Genomic DNA, 23280 nt, shown 5'->3' with positions numbered 1-23280 from the left:
AAGTAGGCTGGAGTAAGACCAGGAGCTCAGGTATGTACCTGGATCTAGGAAGCTTCTAAAAGTAAAAAGCCTAAAATGGAACTCCTCCATTCCTGCAGATGCTAAGGCAGCCTCCGCCCAGCAGGCAAGGCCAGCCAGCCTCTCACCACTGCACCATGGGAGCAAAGAGCAGGAGCGATTCTCCTAGCCAGCTGGTCTAACTCCTGCAACTGAAAACACCGCTCATCCCTGCTCCGACCTCCACACGAATTCCCAGAACAATCACAGCAGTGAGTACATTTATTATGAAAATAAGTGAACATAAAGTAAATGTACTTTAACTTCTGGATGCATGATAAATGTTGCTACAATGCAGCGGTGCTCTGTGTGGGGCTGCGGCTCCGCTGGTTCAGAAGAGTCCCTAGGGTGACGTATGTGCTGCACAGGGCTGGGCAGTGAGGGGCACCTTGTTCTGTGGTTCAGGACGAGCCTTCCATCCTGGGGACAGCACTCTGGCCTCTCACAGGCAGCTACCTGCTCTGGTAAGCAGCAGCATCCCAAGCTGCCAGGCACCTGGCCTCTAGGTGTTCCTGCACCAGAAAGCTGGGCAGCTTGGCAAGACTTCCCCCACTGCCAGATACTCCTGACCCCATCTGTCTCCAGCTCTGCTGGCAGCTCAGGGGACCCAGTCTAAGCTGTGGCCTAAAGGGGACCAAAGAGAACTCTTAAAGAGTGTTCCTCCCCCATGCTGGATGCCCTATGTCTCAGTAGAGTTCAACCTGCCATGTCTGAAAGCACCCCCATGTCCTCCAGGGCAGCTGTGCTGGGCGGAGGCCACAGGGGCACATGAAGCCCTGGTTCACTGACAGCACTCGGACACATGCCTGAGGAATTCTTCACCCTGCCCATCGCTGAAGCAGCACAGGCAGCGGGGGCACTGAAGGTCGCCCTGCCCTCTCTGAAGAGTGCTGGGGCACATGTCCTCTGTAGGGCGCTCCAGTTGTGTGGACCCAGGTCCAGGCCTCCAGCCACCAGGTGCTTCAAGCTCCAGCGCATCGGCCTCTAAGTACTTGGCAGTTCTGCTCCTAGTATGAATCCGGCAGGGGCCTGGCTCCTGGGAGTCCTGCAGAAAAGGCAGAGATCTGTTCACAGGACCTGTGCTGGAAGCCATAAAGCCGGGCCTCCGGCTCCAGCCACTAGCGATACTGCATCTATCCTGCAGTGAAACCCAAATGCCTTACCTTGCTTTTGGCCATAGCCAGAGCCCAGACAAGAAGGTGCTCATCAAATAATAGAAGAGGTCCCTCACAGACTCCCTCCTAGGCTTAGGAAGGAACCGCCTGAGGGGGGTTCACTCCCCACCCTGCACTGGAAGGCCTGATGGGACCAAGAAGGTAGCCTTGGGAACAAGCCCCGTGTAGCACCATGGAGTAGGAATAGCAGAGCTCATGGTGGGGAGCCAACAACTAAGTCCCAATCCCTCTCTCTACCTCCTTTGGGAGGCCTGGGATGCTGAGCACTCAGCCCCAGGGGGCCTCCAGGGGCACAGGGTTATGTCCTCAGCTCAGCCTCAAAGCTTCTTGGCATAGCCTGGTGTGGCCTGACCTGTTCCAGATACCCACATGAACTCAGCAGCCGGCAGAGCCCATGGAGCCCTCGATACTGCATTCCCATAGGTCTTGGTGCTCCACTTCATGTCTCAGTGGGCCTACGGCTTGTCCCCCACACCCTCAGCAGCACTTCAGCACACTGCCCCTGGGTGTGCCACGTGGGGCTGAGGAACCGCAGGGCTCCCAGTGCTGCGGAGGCTGTCGGCTGTGGCTGAAAGGGTCACTCAGTGCAGTTACCACCAGCCCCACCAGAAACCCTGCCTTGGGGCTGAGCTGGAGTCCCTCGGAGAAGTCAGATCTGGCAGGCCTGGACTGGCTCCACTTGTTGAGAGGCTGCCTGACAGGCCAACTGTGACCATCTCTGTGACGGCACCACGAGCAGCCCTTCATCCAAACCACAGACCTTCAGGGAGGCTGGAAAACCCACGGACAGACCAAATCCCAAGAAAGTCCACAGACAAAAACAAAGGTCAGCAAAAGATGCTCTTGTTCCTGCCCGTGGAACACGCTAGAGGACCCATTCCCAGGCCCACAATACCAGGTTTGAGGAGAAGTGGAATTGGAGGGTGGGGACCCCCACAGCCAGCTGCATCATATCATGCCAGAAGCTGCTGGGGCTGCACAGGGACTCTGGGGAGAGCCCGCTGTGCTGGTGAAGCCTTCGAGTACCACCCCGTTGGCCTATGGACTTAGCCGGGGAACACGGGTCCCCATCATCATGAGTAGAACTGGTGCCTGAATCCAGGACCCCTACTGTGTTCTTGGTCTAAGGTGGTTAAGAAATGCTGAATCAAACATTACCCTATGTAAATTTATGATTACACAAATGGTACGCCTTTACTCCATGTACAAACAGAGAAACAACATGTATCCCATTTGTTTACAATTAAAAAAAAAAAAAAAGAAAAAACTAAAAAAAAAAGGGTAGCTTCCCTGACTGAGCCCCTTGTGCAGGGAACGGAAGCAGAGGTCACCAATGAGGTGCAGCAGTTGCTCAGCAGAGTGCTGTGGGTGGCCCTCACAGCCCCCAGGTTCCTGCTCACACTCTTCCAGGAGGGGCAATTCCAAGGCCAGCTCTGGTTGGGAGTGCACTGATTTCTGGAGGCATTGCTATTATCCAGTCTGTCAAGATAGGACACTCTTGCCGGGCCCAGTGGCACACGCCTGTAATCCCAGCAGCTAGGGAGGCTGAACCAGGAGGATCTTGAATTCAAAGCCAGCCTCAGCAAAAGTCAGGTGCTAATAAGCAACTCAGTGAGACCCTGTCTCCCTGTCTCTAAATAAAATACAAAATAGGGCTGGGGATGTGGCTCCGTGATCAAGTGTCACTGAGTTCAATCCCTGGAACAAAAAAAAAAAAAAAAAACAGAATAGAGTAAAAGACAGGAAGCTCTTGAGGGCAGCACAGAGCTGCCCAGGACAAGAGGTGTACTGGATATGGAGTGGCTAGGAAACACACCACTCCTGGGCTTCTGGAGGGAGCAGGTAAGAGGCACATGGGAGCCACTGTCATGCAGGAGAGACTCCATTGGTTATACCTCGCACCAGGCTTCTCCCAGGCTCCTCACTGTGGGGACAGCTCTGAGCCCAGCAGGAGGTGAAGGGCCCAGTGGCTATGCTGGAGGACCTTAGTGGACACTTAGGGCCTATGTTGCACCTGTGTGACCCACTAACTACAGTCCCTGCCTCACAGCAAGGACAGACATGCATGGAGAGCCTGAGGCCAGGACAGGCTCTCTGGCCACCTGACAGCAATGCACAGAGAGGCAGGACAGGCCTGGGGCAGACACTTCTGCTAACACAAACCACCATACCAGCTGCTCTGTAGTTGGCAGGAGGGCTGCCAGGACTGAGCCCCAGGTTTCAGATGAGGCAGCTCTGCCCGACCCTTCTCAAGCAAATCAGGGTCTTAGCAGACAGAGAGGCTTGAAGTTCATGAAGAAAAGCAAGAATATGAACTCTAATGGGGCAGAGAAGTGCTCTTGCACTCACCTGTCTCTGGGAAGCCTGGTACAGCAAGGAGGTGACCTTCTCCTCCAGCTCCTGAATCCTGCTTTGAGCCCGTTCCCGATCTGCCCTCTCTGAAGTGAAGTCATCCTTGTAAGCAAGAAGCTGAAAGGAGACACGACACTCATTTTTGCTCAAGGAAGGAGACAGTCCTTGCCTGGCTTCTCCCACTGCCCACCCAGTGCCTCTGAGCCCCTGACCCAGTCGGTCCTGAGACCGTGCTGCTGCCTACAGGGATGTCCCGTGGCAGACACCTGCTGCTCCAGCATCTGCACTCGCTCCAGGGCGGAGTCCCGGGCCATCCTGGCAGCTGCCAGCTCCTGCTTCACTTCTGCACAGTCATTTATCTTCTCCTCCAACTGCCTGTTGAGCCGGGAGATTTCCTTCCTCATCATCTCGGACTCCTGGGGGGCCTGCAGCCCCCTCAGCTGCACATGGAGTCCCCTCACGTACTCGTCCCTGCTGGCGTCATAGTGCTGCCACTTGGCATTGAGGTCTTCCACCTGTGGAGGGCAGAGCCAGGAGCTCACCGCGCAGCGCTGAGGCAGCCACTCAGCCAGCGGCCAGCACAGAGGACTTATTAGCAATAACTGGGAGTGAGGTTCTCCTCTTTTAAATGGAAGTCGCCTCCCTTCGTTTTGTGCAGAGGAACTCTGCCACCAGAGAATCCTGAGACACAACCTTAAACGGAAGTGGACACAGTACAGTTTTCCAGCCTTGAAAACAGGACTTCCAACAGTGACTTGTGCTTCTTTTATGGACTGGTGAATTAATTGTGGGTGGATGGCAGATAGGATATGTCCTGCACATCCTCTTCAGCAGCAAGGTCAGGTTTCTGGGGACAGCAAAGTGGACGGAGGCAGGAGCAACTTCTGGGCAGAGGCCAAGGACAGAACCCTCACCTGCCATCTGTTAGGGCGAGGGATCTTCACAGTGAAATGTTAAAGACACTCACATGAGTCACTTTCTGTTTCAACAACCGATTTTCTTCCTGTAACTTCTCAACAGCAGCTCGGCCAGAGGCGTCCCTATCCGTATGCCCTGGCTGCATGAGGAAAGGACAGAGGGAAGCCATGTCAGCATACGACTGTCGGGTCCCATACCAGGAGGAAGCTGGACCCGGAGGCTGAGGCCACAGACCGGAACTTCTGCGTCCTGTGACCCCTTCCCTGACAGGAAGCCGTGGTCCAGCTCCCCCACTAAGCCCACTCCCCCCTCAGGCTGGGCCATGCCTTGGACACCCTTGACATTATCCTTATCCTATCCTACCTACCAAAGTGAGCTGTTTGGACTATAAATACTCTATGCCTAAACACTCTAAAGCCATAGTCTGAAACAACTGGAATGCCAAGCGTAATAAAGCCTGAGGTGTGCCCTCATCATAGGGAGGGCAGGAACCTTAATTCCACTGTACACCAGAGAACCCCAGCAGGAGGGGTGGGCCTGGCCATGGATCCAGCTTACCTCCTTCAGAGCCGACAACACCCTCCTGCCCACATTGACTAATCTGGACACAGCACCTAACAATGCCTCATGCAGGATCAGGGGGATTCAGTCACAGAAGCCACACCCCCAAAAAAACCCTAACAACAGCTGGCAGACCTAACTAAAAAGTCTCATGAAGCTAATTTGTACTCTAGAAATTCTGTGCACTGGAGAGTGGGGGACTGATAACCAGTGATGCTATTTTCCAGAATTCCCCAAATGACAGGAAGTGCATGTACTGACCCATTTGGCACTGGGAAGTCCTGGCGACTCAGCTGAGTCCAGGGCTGAGAAGTGACACTTATTTAGAAACCAAGGAGACACCTGTCCCACAATCAGCCCCATGCCTGCCTGAGGCTGACCGTCGTGTGTATGGCCACTTCAAGTCTGGAGAGGAAATGCCTCAGTGACTCAGAGCTGGCCAAGAGCACCCTGCTTCCTCCAGATGGCGCCTTTCTTTGGTTTCTGAAACAGCTGTGTTCTTCCTGAATCCACCTATGGAGACAGGTGGTTCTCAGCTTGGGCTTCTCCCAGTGGGAGCTACAGTGACACTACCCATAGCTGGGTGTCCTGCCTGTCCCAGGACACCACAGAACACCAAACCCTAACAGCCATAGGCAGGCTTGTCCTGCAAGAGCCACCAGCTCCACCGTGCACAGTGTCCAGCTGGGGATACGGGGCTGAGACACAGCTGCTCCGTGGTAAAATGGTAGGAGGGGTGTCCCTCAGAATGGTCAGGTCTCCCAGCTGTGGCAGGCCATGCTGGGGCAAGGATGTGCCCAAAGTCAGCTCACGGAGAGCAGCTGACTCTGCATGATGTGAGGTGGGCTGGGCCAGACCTCTCAGAGTTGGGGTGCCCAGAGGCCAGCTCCTGTGGGCTTCCAGTGGCCTCCTGCCTGGCCCTGCACACATGGCATTTGGAGGCACTGCCCTCCCTAGCAGAATTGACCACCTCTGCCTGTTCCACTGGCCAAGCACATGACGATGCTTCCTTGAGGCTTCCCCTATCCCAGCACTTCCTCCCCATCCTTAGCAGGGCAGATGTGGCCACAGGGCCATCTGTCCATCAGGTTCAGGGTCAGCTACAAGCAGTGCTGGGGCTGCTTGCAGGCAACCAGCCTGCTTTCCCATGGCATCTCACATATCCTGTCAAGTTCCTGGATGGGCGAGCGCCCCGTCAGCTGGTCCTCCATACTGAGCACAGAAGTGGGCTCCAGGCACCCCTGACTTCCGTGACTGCAAAGGGATCCCAGAGGCATGTAGACGATGCCCCTACCCACCCCTCCATCTTCATCTCGACGTGGTTACACTGTGGCCCACCTCCTTGGGGAGCTTCTCCCCCACATCCCCCTGTGTGTGCCGTTCATCCAGACACTTGGCCAGATGCTGACACATGTGGGCAGTGGCGGCCAGCGTCCTGCGTAACTGGTGGGTCTCATCGGCCAAGGAGTGGCATAGTACATGGCTGGCAGCCCGGGCCTGTTCCTTCTCCAGCACGCTCCTGCGCAGCAGGATGAGTTCCTTCTCCCGGGCGTGCTGCGGCTGGTTCATCAGCTGCTGCAACTCCCTCTCTTTTTCTTCTAGTTGCTCAGTAAGTCTCTCAATTTCCTAAGTGGAAGATTTTAAGGCATGATTTATTTGATTAAAATAAGCAATAAAAAAAAGCACATGTTCATAAAGTAGAACAAAAGCTGACAAGGATCACCCAGCACTAGATGACACACTCTCAGAAGGGAGGTTTCTTAATCTGCAATGAACATGCTGTTCTGAAACTTTATCTAAACATCTGTATTCACAAGGAAATTCTTCATTTTATGTTGTGCATCAACAAATTACTAAAAATGGCTGGGCACAGTGGTGTAGGCCGGGAATCCTTGAGGCTTGGGAGGCTGAGGCAGGAGCATAGCAAGTTCAAGACCAGCCTGGGCGACTTAGTAAGACCCTGTCTCAAAGTGAAAAATCAAAGCTGGGGACGTGGCTCAGTGGTAGAGCACCTCTGGATTCAATCCCTAGAACCATGATCAATTAGTCAATCAGGAAGAAGAGGGATATTTAATGGCTAAGCACAGAGGAGAAGGCCAAGGAAGACAAAGGCTGGAGTCATGCAACTCCAGGCCAAGGAACACCAAGGACTGCCAGCTACTGCTAGAAACTGGGAGAGGGAGGGACAACCTTCCCTAGAGTCTTCAGAGAGAGCAGATGTCTTGATTTGGGGCTTCTGGCCTCTAGAGCTGTAAAAAGATTGTTTTCCTTGCTTTAAGACCCCCAGGTTTGTGGTACTTTGTTATGTCAGCTTTAGAGAACTAATATACCCAAACATAATTACTCTTTTTAAAAGTCCTTAAAACAGCAATATTTTTTTAAATGGGGGATTGAATTGAAGGGGGATTTACCACTATATGCCCAGTTCTTTTAATTTTTTTGATATTGGGGATTGAACCCAGGGACACTTAACCACTGAGTCACATCCCAGCCGTTTTTTATATTTTTATTTAGAGACAGAGTCTCCCCAAGTTCCTTAGGGCCTGACTAAGTTACTGAGGCTGGCTTTGAACTTGTGATCCTCCAGCCTCAGTCTCCAGAGCTACTGGGATTACCGGTGTGGGCCACTGTGTCCAGCCCTTATTTTTTATTTTGAGACAAGATCTCGCCGAATTGTTGAGGCTGGCCTCAAACTTGCAATCCTCTTGCCTCAGCCTCCCAAGTCACTGGGGTTATAGGCACAGGTGTGCACCACTGCACCTTGCTGCATTTTTTTTTTTTTTAAAGACACGCTTGCTCTATCTTTTCCAGACTTATCTTGAACTCCTGGGCTCAAGTGATCCTCTCACCTCAGCCTTCCAAGTGCTAGGACTACAGTAAGTGCCACTGCACCTGACCAAAATGACGGTTTTTAAATTCCTGGCCTTAAACTTAAGCTTTCCCTTTTTTTTTTTTTTTTTGTGGTGCTGGGGATCGAACTCAGGACCTTATGCTTGCAACGCAAGCACTCTACCAGCTGAGCTACCTCCCCGGCCCTGAGCTTTCCCATTTTCAACATACAGTCTGAGAGGTGAGGGAGGCGAGGAAGGCTCAACCATCCACCCATGAAGAGACTGCTTCAGAGATCTCCCAGGGCAAGTCCAAGCATCCCCCAGAAGAAAGATCCAGCCTCTGCTTCGGGTCCTCCTCACCTCCCACGCCCTGTGAAGAGGGCTTGGAAACACAAGGAAAAACACACCAGGCCACATTAGGGAGTGAGCACTGAGTCGTCGTCTGCTGACCAGCTTTGTTTTGTGCTGCTGGAGATGGAACCCAGTGCTCCACCCCTGAGCCAAGATCCAGCCTCTGGCTTCTTTAAATCATAGAAACATATGAACTATTTTAATAAAAATGTAATTCAAATATACAAAAGGAAATTAGACCTCAAATTTCCCTCCCTCCCCAACCCCTCCCCGGCCACTTCACTCTCCAGAGACAATTGCTGTCCATCACTTGGGCACGTCTGTGCCCACCTCTCCGTGTGTGCCTCCACACACCTGCACCACAGACCACGGCCGTGCCCTCGCTCCTCGGGCACGCAGCGACCCACAGCAGCTCAGAGGAACCTGCCTTGCCCTGCACAGCCTGCAGCTGCTCAGAGAGCCCTCTGCAGCCTCGCAGATGCACGGGGAAGGCCCAGAGGGTGCAGGCCAGGGCCACTTGGAGAGCGGGCCGTGAAGTAAGGGGTGCAGCACTTGCCTAGAAGGCACAGCCCCTGGTTCAGTCCTCACACAGGGAGGAGAGAGGGCAGGGGCAGCAGGAGAGAGGAGGAAAGGGAAGGGAGTAACGTGGAGCAGGACGCATGGCCAGACACCAGGTCCCACCTGTCTCCTGCACTCCTCCACCAAACTCCATGGCATGCCTGCCACCTGCTCTGTGGGGTAAGCCCAGAGTGCACTTATATACTCTAACCAGGTGACTCAGGACATTCTGGATTGAAAAACCCAGATACCCAAATTCTCTGGGTATCTTCAAGAGTCTTCTCCTTCCCACTCGCCCTGGACTTTGTTGTAGAGATGAATAGAAAGAGAAAATAAGAAATCATTGTTACAATGATCAGAATGCAAAACTAAGCTGGGGACAGCAGGTGACAGTGTATGCAGCCTGTAGACTGGATTTTTGCCCAAACATGTTCAGCACCTGCACCTGTCAACTCATCACATCTGTGCTGCCACCTGGCTTCACAGATGGCAGAAGTCCCAGGGGTGCCTCCCTCCCCACAGACGAGATCTGTTCTCCCCAGGCCACCATGTTCAGCTTTCTGACCCTGACAGCTCAGCTGGGCAGAGGCAGGCCTTTCTGCGTGGAGGGCCAGGCTCTCCAGAGCAGCCCAGTTGCACTTGCAGGATGGGAGGTGGGAGGGGCCTGGGCCTCAGTGCTTTGAAGAAGAGAGGGGGCTCCAGGCTCCCCAAGTGTCTCTTGAGACTGCCCACAGCCACTAGCGCCCCCCACAGGCTGCAGGCTGCCAGCTCACCCACCAGGACATGGCCACTCACAGTCGATGGGGCCTTTACCCAGATGAGAACCACCTGTGGCCTTGCCCAAAGGCTACCAACAGGAACCAGAATACTGAGTCCCGGGCGCTCACTGCTGCCATTCCCATGGTACTGAACCGAATGCCAAAAGTACAGGAGTTTCCTGGCCTTGAATTTGTTTAAAAGCTGACTGGTTTTGAAGGCATTATGAATTGGTCAGGCCTCTCCCACACCCTTCCTTCATACACAGTGTGACAGGTCTCCCACGACTGTTCCTTGGAAGTGTCGCAGAGCCCTGCTGGCCGTGGCCCTGGCCCACCCTTCCCAGGCTCGCTGCCATCAGCCACACCACAGCTCTGGTGTTCACCTCCTGCCTGTTGCTGGTGGCAGTGAAGGGCCAGGGCAGTGACATCTTCTGCCATGCTCACCTGAGCCAGACCAAGTTCCCCTCATCAGTGGCTCGAAACAATCTGCGGAGTAAACAGAGACGGTCGTACGGACCTGATCAAAAGCATCTGCTTATCAAATGTTAAAAGTTGTTTGAAATCAAAAGCTGAACTTTTTTTCAGCAGCATGACAGAGAAGTGACTCTGTCCTCACCACTCTGATACTGAAGTTTATTCAGGGAAAATACAGCATCTCTATGCATAAGAACAAGTATCGATATATATATGCAACTGCATCCGATGTGACTGTGGATGGAGTCCTGTCTTTCCTGGAACCATAGGTTAAGTGGACATCCAGAGTCCTGCTGTAGTCACAGTGGCTGTGATAGCCAGAGTAGCCACTACTTCCCAAGCCCAGGTGTTCACTGACCACAGGATCCCGCTCTCCACACCTGTCTCTTCCCCTATTCCACAGGCGTGCAAACTGAGGTTCCCAGGCTCAAGGCAGCCACCGGTGTGCTAGGTGAGACCAGCCACCCAGCCTCCATGCCTCCCTCCACTGCAGTGTCCTTAGGCCCTCTTCAGCACCAGAGGACTTTGAACAAAACCTGATCTCTAAGCCTCCTTCCTGCAGTGGCCAAGTGGAGACATTGAGAGAAACAACCATCTCCACGGCTCCCTCTTGCTCCTTGTCCCAGTCCTTGGCACTGGGCCCTGCTCCTCACAGTTGCCCAGTAAATATGTGGACTGAGACTGGGCCACACAAAGACAGAGAAGGACCTGAACTCCCACGTGGCTCACAACACAGATGAAGCCACAGACACGTGGCTGACCACGGGAAGTGGTAGGTGAATCTGAAGAACCTGCCAGCCTTTTTATTTTCTTTTTCCTTGTAAAAATCAGCTTGCAGGGACTGAGGTGAGCTCAGTGACCCTGTCTCCACTTAGCACATACAAAGCCCTGGGGTTGCTCTCTGGTACCAACAAAAATATAAAAATCAGCTTTCAAACATCCTTTTTGAAACAACTGCACCACACGAGACTTGCTGGCTGGCTTCTTCGCACAGCTATGGAGGCAGAGGCAGCCTGCTCCATCAGCTTCTCTCAGCACTTCCCTTCCTGCAGCACTGAGCCCAGAACCCTGAGCCTGTTGTCAGTGCTTGCTGGCTCTGAAGCTGGAGAGATTCATGCTGGCTCTCCTGGCCAAGACTTACAGTTCTTGGGGCACAACAGTGGCCTTGACCACTATGGCCAAGGGGTACAGCCTGTGTCAGAGCTGCAGCCTTACACACAGGCTGGGGACAGCCTGGTGTCTGGGGCCCACTGCCCTACAGCTCTGTGCTCAAGCTAGGTGTGAGTCCTGTGGAGCGGCCTCACACAGGATGCTTAGCCTCCTGGCCTTCATCCTAGATCAGTCTCTCAGGGCCCTATAACAAAGTATCACAAACTGGGTGATATAACAACAGAAGTGTATTCTCTCACAGCTTGTAAGCCAGAAGCCCGAGATCTGGATGTGGATAGGGCCACGTTCCCTCCCCCAGCTCTGGAGGAAGTCTTCCTTCTCAGCTCCCAGTGACTGTGAGCATTCCTTACCTTGTACACACAACACTCCAATCTCTGCCTGTCTTCACATGACCTCCAACATACCTTCACATGCCCACTCAGAAGGACATCAATCACTGGATTAGGACACACACTCATTTTAGCTTATTACATCTGCAATGCCCTATTTCCAAATAAGGTCAACCATCACAGGTTCCAGGTGGACATGAATCTTGAGGAGACACAGTTCAATCCAGTATTATCCCATCCTCCTTTCTGGGCAGCCCTTGGGTGCTGTACTCCAGATTTGGCTGTCCCTATGACAGGAGCGAGGGAAGCCATGAGGGAACAGGGTCTACGAGAAGAACCAGCTCCCTGCAGCCTACTGCACACACAGCAATCAGGACAGGCCCTTGGAAGCAGGTACAGTAGTACTCCTTCCTGGAGAGCTCAGTGGGGGAGCCAGGCAGACAGAAGGGTAGAAGCTAGCCTAGCCTGTTGCAAAGGATAATGTTTCTGTCCACACAGAGCGTGGCCAGACAGGGAATGAAAAGGGGACTGGATCCGAGATGGCGGACCAGAGGGAGGCTATGTTCCTTGTAGCTCCGTAACTCTGGTTAAAAGCAGAGGATATCTGTTTCTTGGTGAGGTAGTTTTTGCTACTTATCGATCCGCTGCTATTTACCCCATTTGTCCACTGCGATCACCTGTAGTCTGCCAGCATATCAACATCTTTTTGAGTGTAGACTGCTCACCGTCAGGTGCCTATCATCTGCCATTTGCCTGCCTCTTGCAGTCCATCACCTGCCTTTCACCTACCCATAACCCACTGCCCAAGGTTCACCTCCTGATCGTCCAACAGCAAACTGACCACAGCCAGCCAGTGGAGCGCCAGCTGCCTGCTGCTGCCTGGAAGTTCACTGTCACAGTACCTACAGGTTTGATTACATGTGGCTACCGCCATTTTAAGACAAAAGCCAGGCCCCGTAGGACCCCTGGCCGGACTGACTTGAGCACAATCTCCAGGATCCCTCAGCCTGACCGATCACTCCCTGCCTCTGGGGCCCTCACATCGACTGACTGCTCCCTGCCGCCAGGACCCCCAGACCGACTGATTGTACCTGGCCTCCAGGATCCCACAAGCACACCAAACACACCGGACCTCCAGGACCCACCCCTGCCTGACCAACCGCATCCCCCCTCCAGGACGTCCAGCTGACCACATCCACATCCTGAGCTGCAGCTCCCCATTTGCCAACACATTTGGAAGCCAGAGCGACCATCTTGGATAATCCTGGAAGCCATACCTCCGATCGTTAGGTGGGGCAAATCCCATCCTGAGACACCTGCTGGAGTCTGGAAGCTCATTGTCAGGTACCTCAAATGATCAGGCTACTGAACACTGGGAGGTTTCATTACTATATGACTGTTAGAGTGTAGATTTTCTTTTTCTCCTTATAGAAAAATTTAAGTTTTTATTTCTTTACTTTTCTTGCTCTCTTTTCCTCTTGTTTACCTGTTCCCTCAGAGTCTCTTTCTCCCTTTTTTGCATGCTAACATCCAATTTCTTTTGATTACACTCTCACCCTTTCTATTATCTAGAACTTCTGTATATTCTTTTCTTATCCCATTAACAGCCACATTCTACATCCCTCTGCATTCTCGTGGTCCTCTACTAGAAATTGCAGACCTTATTGCAAATCTGTTTGTTTTATTGAAAATAATATTTTAACTCATTTTGTTTATTATGACAATTTTGTTATTGTCCTCATAGGGGCTATTTGGTCTAGGATTGCATAGTGTCTGAATTGGGCACTGCTAATATTGATCTCCCCTTAAAGAAAGGGTTTTGGAAACCTATAGGGCCACTATAAGCCTATAGGGGGAAATCTGCAATACCCCAGATCTGCACTGCTAGAGGGGAAGATACATGAACAACATGAAAAAACAAGGGAAGAAAATGATCCACACAAATCTAGATTCTATATTAGTAGAATCCCATGACAGTATGTTAGAAGAAATGTCAGAAAAGGACTTCAGATTATACATGATTAAGATGATTCATGAAGCAAAGGATGAGATAAGAGAGCAAATGCAGGCAATGAATGATAATACCAATAAGCTGACAGAGAAACTGCAGGAAGCAAAAGATCATTTCAACAAACAGATAGATTCTCAAAAAAAACCAAAAGGAAATCCTTGAAATGAAGGAAACAATAAACCAAATAAAAAACTCAATGGAAAGCATCAACAAAAGATTAGACCACTTGGAAACAGAACCTCAGACAATGAAGACAAAATATTGAATCTTGAAAATAAAGTTGCCCAAACAGAGAAGATGGTAAGAAATCATGAACAGAATCTCCAAGAACTATGGGACATCATGAAAAGACCAAATTTAAGAATTATCGGGATTGAGGAAGGCACACAGATATAAACCAAAGGAATGAATAACTTATTCAATGAAATAATATCAGAAAATTTCCCAAACCTGAAGAATGAAATGGAAAATCAAATACAAGAAGCTTACAGAACACCAAATACACAAAATCACAACAGATCCACACCAAGGCACATGATAATGAAAATGCCTTACATTCAAAATAAAGATAGGATTTTGAAGGCTGCGAGAGAAAAGCATCAGATTATATATAGGGGAGACCAATACAGTTAGCAGCAGACTTCTCAGCCCAGACTCTAAAAGCTAGAAGGGCCTGGAACAACATATTTCAAGCTCTCAAAGAACATGGTTGCCAACCAAGAATCCTATACCCAGCAAAACTAACCTTCAGATTTGAAGATGAAATAAAATCCTTCCATGATAAACAAAAGTTAAAAGAATTTACAAATAGAAAGCCTGCACTACAGAACGTTCTCAACAAAATATTCCATGAAGAGGAAATGAAAAACAACAATGGAGGTCAGCAAAGGGAGGAACTACCTTAGAGAAAAACCACTCAAAGGAGAAACCAAGCCAACTTAAAAACCAAAAATAAGTCCAAATGACGGGGAATACAAATCATTTCTCAATAATAACCCTGAACGTTAATGGCCTAAACTCATCAATCAAAAGACACAGACTGGCAGAATGGATGAAAAAGAAAGACCCAACAATATGCTGCCTGCAAGAGACTCATCTCATAGAAAAAGACATCCACAGACTAAAGGTGAAAGGATGGGAAAAACCTACCATGCACATGGACTCAGTAAAAAAGCAGTGGTTTCCATCCTTATATCAGATAAAGTGGACTTCAAGCCAAGGTTAGTCAGAAGGGATAAAGGACACTTCATACTGCTTAAGGGAACCATAAATCAGGAAGACATTAACGATAGTAAATATTTATGCCCCAAACAATGGTGCATCTCTGTACATCAAACAAATCCTTCTCAATTTCAAGAATCACATAGACCACAACACAATAATTCTGGGTGACTTTAACACACCGCTGTCACCACTAGATAGATCTTCCAAACAAAAACCAACCAAAGAAACCACAGAACTCAATAACACTATCAATAACCTAGACTTAATAGACATATATAGAATATTCCATCCATCAACGAGCGGATTCACTTTCTTCTCAGCAGCACATGGAACCTTCTTGAAAATAGACCATATGTTATGCCACAAAGCAGCCCTTAGGAAATGCAAAAAAGTAGAGATACTGCCTTGTGTTCTATCAGATCATAATGGACTGAGAGTAGAAATCAATGACAAAATTAAAAAAAACAGAAATTACTCCAACACCTGGAGACTAAAACTAAATAATATGCTATTGAATGAAACATGGATAACAGGAAACATCAGGGAGGAGATAAAAAAATTCTTAGAGGTCAATGAGAATGACCATACAACATATCAAAATCTCTGAGACACTATGAAAGCAGTACTAAGAGGAAAATTCATTGCATGGAGCGCATTCCAGAAAAGAATGAAAAGTCAACAACTAAATGACCTAACATTACAGCTCAAAGCCCTAGAAAAAGAAGAACAGAATAACAGCAAAAGTAGTAGAAGACAGGAAGTAATAAAAATCAGAGCTGAAATCAATGAAATTGACACAAAAGAAACAATTCAAAAAATTGACAAAACAAAAAATTGGTTCTTTGAAAAAGTAAACAAAATTGACAAACCCTTAGCCACACTAACAAAGAGAAGGAGAGAGAAAACTCAAATTACTAAAATTCATGATGAAAAAGAAATATCACGACAGACACCACTGAAATACATAACATAATTAGAAGCTACTTTGAAAATCTGTATTCCAACAAAATAGAAACTACTGAAGACATTGACAAATTTCTAGAGACATATGTTCCTTCCAAACTGAACCAGGAGGACATACACAATTTAAACAGATCAATATCAAACAATGAAATAGAAGAAGCCATTAAAAACCTACCATCCAAGAAAAGCCGAGGACCAGACAGATTCTCAGCTGAGTTCTACAAGACCTTCAAAGAAGAACTCATTCCAATACTTCTCAAAGTATTCCAGGAAATAGAAAAGGAGGGTACCCTACCAAACTCATTCTATGAAGCTAATATCACCCTCATACCCAAACCAGGAAAGACACATCAAGGAAAGAAAATTTTAGACCAATATCCTTGATGAATATAGATGCAAAGATCCTTAACAAAATACTGGCAAACCATATCAAGAAACATTAAGAAAATTGTAACACCACGAAAAGTGGGGTTCATTCCTGGAATGCAAGGATGGTTTAACATCCGTAAATCAATAAACGTAATCCATCATGTCAATAGACTTAAGGATAAGAATCATATGGTTATTTCAGACACAGAAAAAGCGTTCGACAAAATACTACACCCCTTCATGCTCAAAACACTAGAAAAAATAGGGATAGTAGGAACATACCTGAACATTGTAAAGGCTATTTATCCTAAGCCCATGGCCAATATCATTCTTAATGGAGAAAAACTGAAACCATTCCCTTTAAAAACTGGAACAAGACAGGGATGTCCTCTTTTACCACTTCTATTCAACATTGTCCTCGAAACTCTAGCCACAGCAATTAGGGAGACTAAAGAAATTAAAGGGATACGAATATGAAAAGAGGAACTTAAGCTGTCACTATTTGCTGATGACATGATTCTATATTTAGAGGATCCAAAAAAATCCTCCAAAAAACTCTAGACCTCATCAATGAATTCAGCAAAATAGCAGGCAATAAAATCAACACGCATAAATCTACATCATTTTTATATGCAAGCGATGATACAGGTGAAAGGGAAATGAGGAAAACAACTCCATTTGCAATAGCCTCAAAAAAACAATTTTCTAATACTAGACAAAGGTGCCAAAAATATGCAATGGAGAAATGATAGCCTCTTCAACAAATGGTGCTGGGAAAACTGGAAATCCATATGCAACAGAATGAAACTAAACCCCTATCTCTCACCCTGCACAAAACTCAACTCACAATGGATCAAGGACCTTGAAATCAGACCAGAGACCCTGCATCTTATAGAAGAAAAAGTAGGTCCAAATCTTCACCTTGTTGGCTTAGGATCAGACTTCCTTAACAGGACTCCCGTAGCACAAGAAATAAAAGCAAGAATCAATAACTGGAATAGATTCAAACTAAATAGCTTTCTCTCAGCAAAGGAAACTATCAGCAATGCGAAGAGAGAGCCTACAGAGTGGAAGAATATCTTTGCCTCTCATACTTCAGATAGAGCACTAATTTCCAGAATATATAAAGAACTCAAAAAAATCTACACTAAGAATACAAATAACCCAATCAACAAATGGGCTAAGGAAATGAACAGACACTTCACAGAAGAAGATGAATAAGCAATCAACAGATATATGAAAAAATGTTCACCATCTTTAGTAATAAGAGAAATGCAAATCAAAACTACACTAAGATTCCATCTCACCCCAATTAGAATGGTGATTATCAAGAACACAAGCAACAATAGGTGTTGGCGAGGATGTGGGGAAAAAGGTACACTCATACATTGCTGGTGGGACTGCAAATTAGTGCAGCCACTCTGGAAAGCAGTGTGGAGATTCCTTAGAAAACTTGGAATGGACCCACCATTTGACCCAGCTATCCCACTCCTCGGCCTATACCCAAAGGACTTAAAATCAGCACACTACAGAGATACAGCCACATCAATGTTCATAGCGGCTCAATTCACAATAGCCAGAATGTGGAACCAACCTAGATGCCCTTCAATTGATGAATGGATAAAGAAACTGTGGTGTATATACACAATGGAATATTACTCAGCTATAAAGAATAATAAAATTATGGCATTTGTAGGCAAATGGATGAAATTGGAGAATATCATGTTAAGTGAGATAAGCCAATCTCAAAAATCCAAAAGAGGAATGATCTCACTGATAAGTGGATGATGACACTTAATGGGGGGTGGGAGTGGGACAAGAATGGAGGAAGGAGGGATTGTATAGAGGGAAAAGAGAGGTGGGAGGGGTGGGGGGGAGGAAAAAATAATGGAATGAATCAAACATCATTACCCTATGTAAATGTATGATTATGCAAATGGTATGTGTTACTCCACGTACAAACAGAAACAACATGTACCCCATTTGTTTACAATAAAAATAAATTTAAAAAAAAAAAAAAAGAAAAAGAAAGCGCACCAGATGGTTAAGACCGCAGAAACACCACTGGAGCACGTGTTCCCTGAGGATGATGACGGCCACTCAGGGCTCCGCAGCCTGGAGGCGCACCTGCAGCAACAGCTCTCCCCTGGCCCTCTTCATAGCTCCTCCATCTGCACTGTTCATCTTCAGTTTAAGATCAGCACAAAAGGCATCAAGAACCTGGTCCTTCAGAACTGATATTGTTTTAAGTTTATTCAGTTTTTTTTATGTGGTTCTGGGAATTGAACCCAGTGCCTCACACATGCCAGGCAAGTGCTCTACACTGAGCCAGGACCCCAGTCCCACAGCTGATTCTTAATGTTCCCAGCTATCGCAGGGTCTATTGTGGGACCCCTGAAGCACAGAATGGGAAGGCTGCACATGGCTGAACACATCCCGCTGATACATCGAGCCGTTCAAGGTTCAGCTCCACCACTGCACAGACAGATTACATTCTGGACCACATCTGGATTTTTTAAAATTTGTTTTTAGTTGTACATGAGCAAAATATCTTTATTTATTTATGTGGTGCTGAGGATGGAACCCAGTGTCTCACATGTGAGGCAAGCCCTCTACCACTCAGCTACAGCCCAGCCCCATACCTAGATTCTTTGACAAGTTTTCTGCCTTATTCAAAGGACCAGGATGGGGTCCAGGTAAACCAAGACTTGGACCAAGTGAAGAATTCAAGAGTTCACGGGAAAGAAGCTCCCTTCTCATGGTTTGCCTCTCAGTTACTACAAATGCACACAGTGGCAGTTTGATGCCAGCAAATGAAGAGATCTGCCATACTATCACAAGTGACGTCCTTAGGAGGGTTCACTTCATTATGCTGACCTTGACCTCCCTAGGATATGTTCTGGATCACAAAGACCCAAGGCAGCTGTTTAAGTAGCACGGAAGCCCTATGCTGCTTGGTGTTCTTAATGACATACAGATCTGGCCACCTGAAGTCTCTTGTCCCTGCCTTATCTTTTTTGCCTTCCATTTACATTTCTTTCTGGGGAGTAATAAGTATGAAACAACTTTTCTCTGCCCCTTGGAAATAACCTACATTTGTACAGAATTCTCTTAATCAGTTGTCCACAATCACAGAGTTACAGCATATGGAAATATAACATTTAAACGAACCATTTCTTTAAGGAAAGGTAAGTATAGTTACTCATTTGTTTTCACATTTATTCATTTCTATTAACATTTAACATTAAAGTCAGCTTCAGTTACTTTCCTTTTGCTACAGTTAAAATTTTTGACAAATGGTTTCAAATGTAACAAGGTTATATTCACTGATAGCATCTAAAGACAATGAGTATAGAGAGAGGAGGGGAGAAAACTTGAGACAGTAAAAAAAAAAAAAAAGATTGATCATTGTATTTCCATTTTTGGGGGGGGTTGTTTGTTTTCATTTTGGTACTGGGTATTGAACCCATTGGCATTTTACCTCTGAGCCACATCTCTAGCCCTTTTTATTTTCTTAGTTTGAGACAGGATCTCACTGAGTTGCTTAGGACCTCACTAAGTTGCTGAGGCTGGTCTTGAACTTGAGATTCTCCTGCCTCAGCCTCCCAAGTTGCTGGGCAGGCATGCACCACTGCAGCCAGCCATGTTTGTATTGATTTGGCAACCACAATTCATTTGATGTTTGCTAAAATTGTGCTGAGATATATATTTATCATCATAAGAATGTACTACATTGGCCTAAGCCAGCATTTACCTTTGCAAACCACCTAGCCTAAGTGAAATGGAAAAGAACCAAAGTAATGCCATTTTATTCTGACCTGACTCCACTGTATGCTTGCTTATAATGTTTCCTTTCAGCCTCCTGACAGCTGGTCCTTCCTGCATCCCTGACTATGGCCACATCCCTGACTATGGCCACATCCCTGACAATGGCCCCAATGTGTAACAAAATGACTCTAAAATGTATAATCAAAACCCTTCTCTCATGTACCCAAAATATCTGTCTCAACAGGGTCTTTCTGACCTACACATGCCTCAACTGTTCTTGTGGTTTTGCCTTTATAAACTCTGGGAGGTGCTGGAGTTCTCTGAGGCACGAGGCTGCTCACAGACACCACTTGCCTGGCGTGCTCATTAAAGGACCTTTTTCCCCTTTCAGTTTGGCTCCATATGCATGGTGGTTTGGAATTCTCGTGCACTCTGTAACAATAAGGAGCTGCAGTACAGAAAAAGATGACAGTGAACTGAAACAAATAGGGCCTCTCAGAATCAGTTTGCTCAGCAGGTTAACTTATGATACATGTTTGGTCACTTTGACAGATGAAAAAATGTAATATTTAAAATTATCACAATAATTTAAACAAAATCAACTAAATAAAATTACAAAATATTAAGTAAAAATTCCCCCAAAAAACGAATATCCTGGGGGAGGAAGAATCAGTAATACTGAGACCACAGACCTTGCCCTGTGCGGCTTTCCCCTGGTGAGAAGCTGTGGACACAGGTTGAGCACCCAAGGCCTCCAGACTGAAGTTCAATTCTGCTCCGCTTGTAAGGTGCCCATATCCACTAACTGCTCCCCCAAAAATTCTGGTGATAAAGTGGTCCTTAGGGACCCCACTCTGTACTCATTGGTGGCTTTTAATGACCACTGCACTAATATCAGTGGCAGAGATCAGGTGACTTTTAAATTTCCTTTCTACTCTGATGAGTTACAACCCACCTTCTGGAAAGAGGAAAGGAGCTGGAATTGAGGAGACGTCTGGCTGCTGAGGTTATTTTAAGTTATATAGATGGGGAAATGTTGACAACCTTAGTAAAATTGTATAGGGAACATGAACTCAACCATGTATGTGCCCTATACCTGGAAAAAACAGGAAGGAGGCCGGCTAGAAGCTGGAACCAGTTACCTCTCTGATGTGGGGTTATGGGATTATTCTTCTTTCCTTTATTTTTCAGATATTCGACATTATTTTTATAATCAGAAAAGAGGCATGTTTCTTTTTTCCTCTAAAATCCCGTTATGGGGCCAATGCTAGAAACAAAAGCTATCCTTTGAGGGCCACTCCCTTTACAGGACTAACTTCTTTCCTGGAAAAAACAGGATAACAGCCATGGACCAATGAAATAACAGATGTCAGAGTTTGCCCAATATGTGGGGGCTTATAAACAAGTTATAGAAAGTATTACTCTGGTTTGCCCAGTGTGTGGGGTACTTATGACATCTCGTAAAATAGCATCAAGGAGGAGAAGCAGAAAGGATTCACACCCGTCCTGGGACACTGGCAGGCGCCTCCCTTGAGGTTACTCCCAGAATAAAGCTGAAGTGTCACCAAGGAAAGCTCTTTACTGGGCAGGGCTGGAAGGGACCCCAGAACGCAACAGGCCAGCACCCAAGGCCTGCCCTCACTGGAAACCTACAACCCCCAGGAACGTCACTCACGCACACTGCTCAGAAAGCCCCAAGAAGCCCGCACTGCACGCGCCCCACCTTCGGTCCTCAGACTCTCCGCGCCTGCACCGGGAGCCTGGGGCAGCACCCGACCGCGCGCGGCTGCGAACCCCGCCCCGCAGCGCCCGCGCCCCGCACCTGGCGCAGCTGGGCCTGGGCGGCGCCGCCCTCCTGCCGCCGCAGCTGCTCCCGGAAGCGCGCCACCTGCTCCAGCAGCGCGTCCACGAGCGACGGCGCCGCGTCCCCCTCGAGCGCGGCCAGGCGAGCGCGGAGGCGCGCGATGAGGGCGTCCCGGGCGGCCAGTTGGTCCTGCAGGCGCCGCAGCTGCTGACCGGCCTCCAGGTACAGGCCGCTGACCGCCGCGGCCACGAGCGGGGAACCCTCGTGTCCACCCGGCCCCGCGTCCCCTGACATGACTGCCAGCCAGCGGTGGGCGGCGGCCGCCTGCACTTCCGCACCCGGGAGCAGCCTTCCCGGAGCTCTCCCGCCCTCTGCCCCGCCGGCGGCCACGCCCACGCCCGCCCAGTCCCTCTGGTCCGCAGCCGGGGCCACAGGATCCTGCTAGGCTGGGCGCCTGCGGTGGGGGTTCGTCCCAACAGCCCTGTTTCCCCCGCGTCTTGGAAGGCTGGAGAGTCGCGGGGCTCAGCAGCCTCTGAGGTAACCACTGATGGCAAGGAGGACTCAGACGACCTCCCGAGTGTCGGGCCTGTGTGTGGGTCAGAATCCGCCTCCTGCGCTGCGGGCCAGGGTCCCAGAGCTGAGCTCTGCGTGCTAAGCGCCTGGCGTTCAGTCGGTCACAAGGGGACACTGAACCCAGAGAGGTCCCCTCCCCGCCCAGGATGCATGTAGGACCCAGAGCGGGATGCCTAACCCCCGCATGCCCTGGTCTGAGATTGCAAGTGTGTGTGTGTGTGGGGGGACGCATTAGTGCCAGAAGCTGCTCTTGGGGCAGGAGGCGACATGTAGCTGGCCCTCCTCCTCCATGCTTTTTCCCTCCCCTCCCCAAATGCCGAGTTTTTCCACTAGATCACCGCCCCCCCAATGGTGCCCACGCAGAAATGGAGTCTTTTAAAGATGCCCTGCAAAGGGCGTCCCTGCCCCGTGTGTGCCCCTTCCCTCTTCCACATAGTCCCCTGTGCGCAGTACCCTGTCTTTTCCCTTGTGTGATCCACAGCTTGAGTTGAGCCTGGGTATAGGCAAGGGCTCCAGGCCCTGCAGTGAGGGACCCTGGGGTTCCTAGCAGGTGGGAGCAGGGGGAAGTGCACAGGCCACCACCTCAAGGATGGTTCATCTGCTGTTGGAAATTGTACACTGGAATCTTGCAAAGGTCCCCTTCCTCTGGCCTCTTTGCGTCCCTGTGGAGCCTGCACCTTTGCCTGCCTCTCCCCCTTTTGCCCTTTCTGTGGGGATACTGGGATCTCAACCCTTGCCCTGTTGGCCTCATGAACCAGCTATGCCAAGAGGAGGCTGTGTAGGGGCTGGGGGGTTTCTTGGGGCCAGGCCCACCCACTAAATTGCAACTAGTAAGGTAAGCCACTGATCTAGTTTAGCCAGCAACATCCCCTGCCACACACACAAACCTATCACCTGTTCACCCACAGAACCAAGGTGACAGCACTTGACCTCAGCCCTTACCGTGGGAGGAATCCCTCCCTTTGAGTGTCCACAAAGTGGCATTGTGACCCCACGGGCTTGGGGACCAGACCTCAGGAAGGACCTGAATATGA

The 23280-nt window shown here is 49.0% G+C and overlaps 1 protein-coding gene across 2 annotated transcripts; it reads right to left on the bottom strand.

Moving 5' to 3' along the window:
• Positions 1–261: 261 nt before the first annotated feature.
• On the bottom strand, positions 262–22009 carry TNIP2 (TNFAIP3 interacting protein 2). 2 transcript variants are annotated; one of them, XM_079154486.1, is made up of 6 exons: positions 21692–22009; positions 6402–6689; positions 4552–4641; positions 3926–4099; positions 3582–3701; positions 262–1102 (listed from the first exon to the last, which is right to left on the bottom strand). In XM_079154486.1, exons 1-6 carry the CDS (start codon positions 21965–21967, stop codon positions 839–841), a joined length of 1212 nt encoding a protein of 403 aa, XP_079010612.1. In that variant the 5' UTR covers positions 21968–22009; the 3' UTR covers positions 262–838. The 2 variants fall into 2 exon arrangements, with proteins under 2 accessions (XP_079010612.1, XP_079010611.1); XM_079154485.1 differs by having other exon boundaries at positions 3851–4099; positions 21692–22006.
• Positions 22010–23280: the final 1271 nt, after the last annotated feature.

The sequence above is a fragment of the Sciurus vulgaris genome (assembly GCF_902686455.1).
Source record: "Sciurus vulgaris genome assembly, chromosome: 9".
In the NCBI taxonomy this organism is placed as follows: domain Eukaryota; kingdom Metazoa; phylum Chordata; class Mammalia; order Rodentia; family Sciuridae; genus Sciurus; species Sciurus vulgaris.
Note: the sequence above shows the minus strand (reverse complement) of the source record. Positions and strands in the feature narration are given on the sequence as shown.

Coding starts and splice junctions, on each gene's coding strand:
- TNIP2 (XM_079154485.1), bottom strand. CDS start 21,967: ATGTCAGGGGACGCGGGGCCGGGTGGACACGAGGGTTCCCCGCTCGTG. Junction 6,690..21,691: donor CCCAGGCCCAGCTGCGCCAG/GTGCGGGGCGCG, acceptor TCTTCCACTTAG/GAAATTGAGAGACTTACTGA. Junction 4,100..4,551: donor TGAAACAGAAAGTGACTCAT/GTGAGTGTCTTT, acceptor TGCCCTCCACAG/GTGGAAGACCTCAATGCCAA.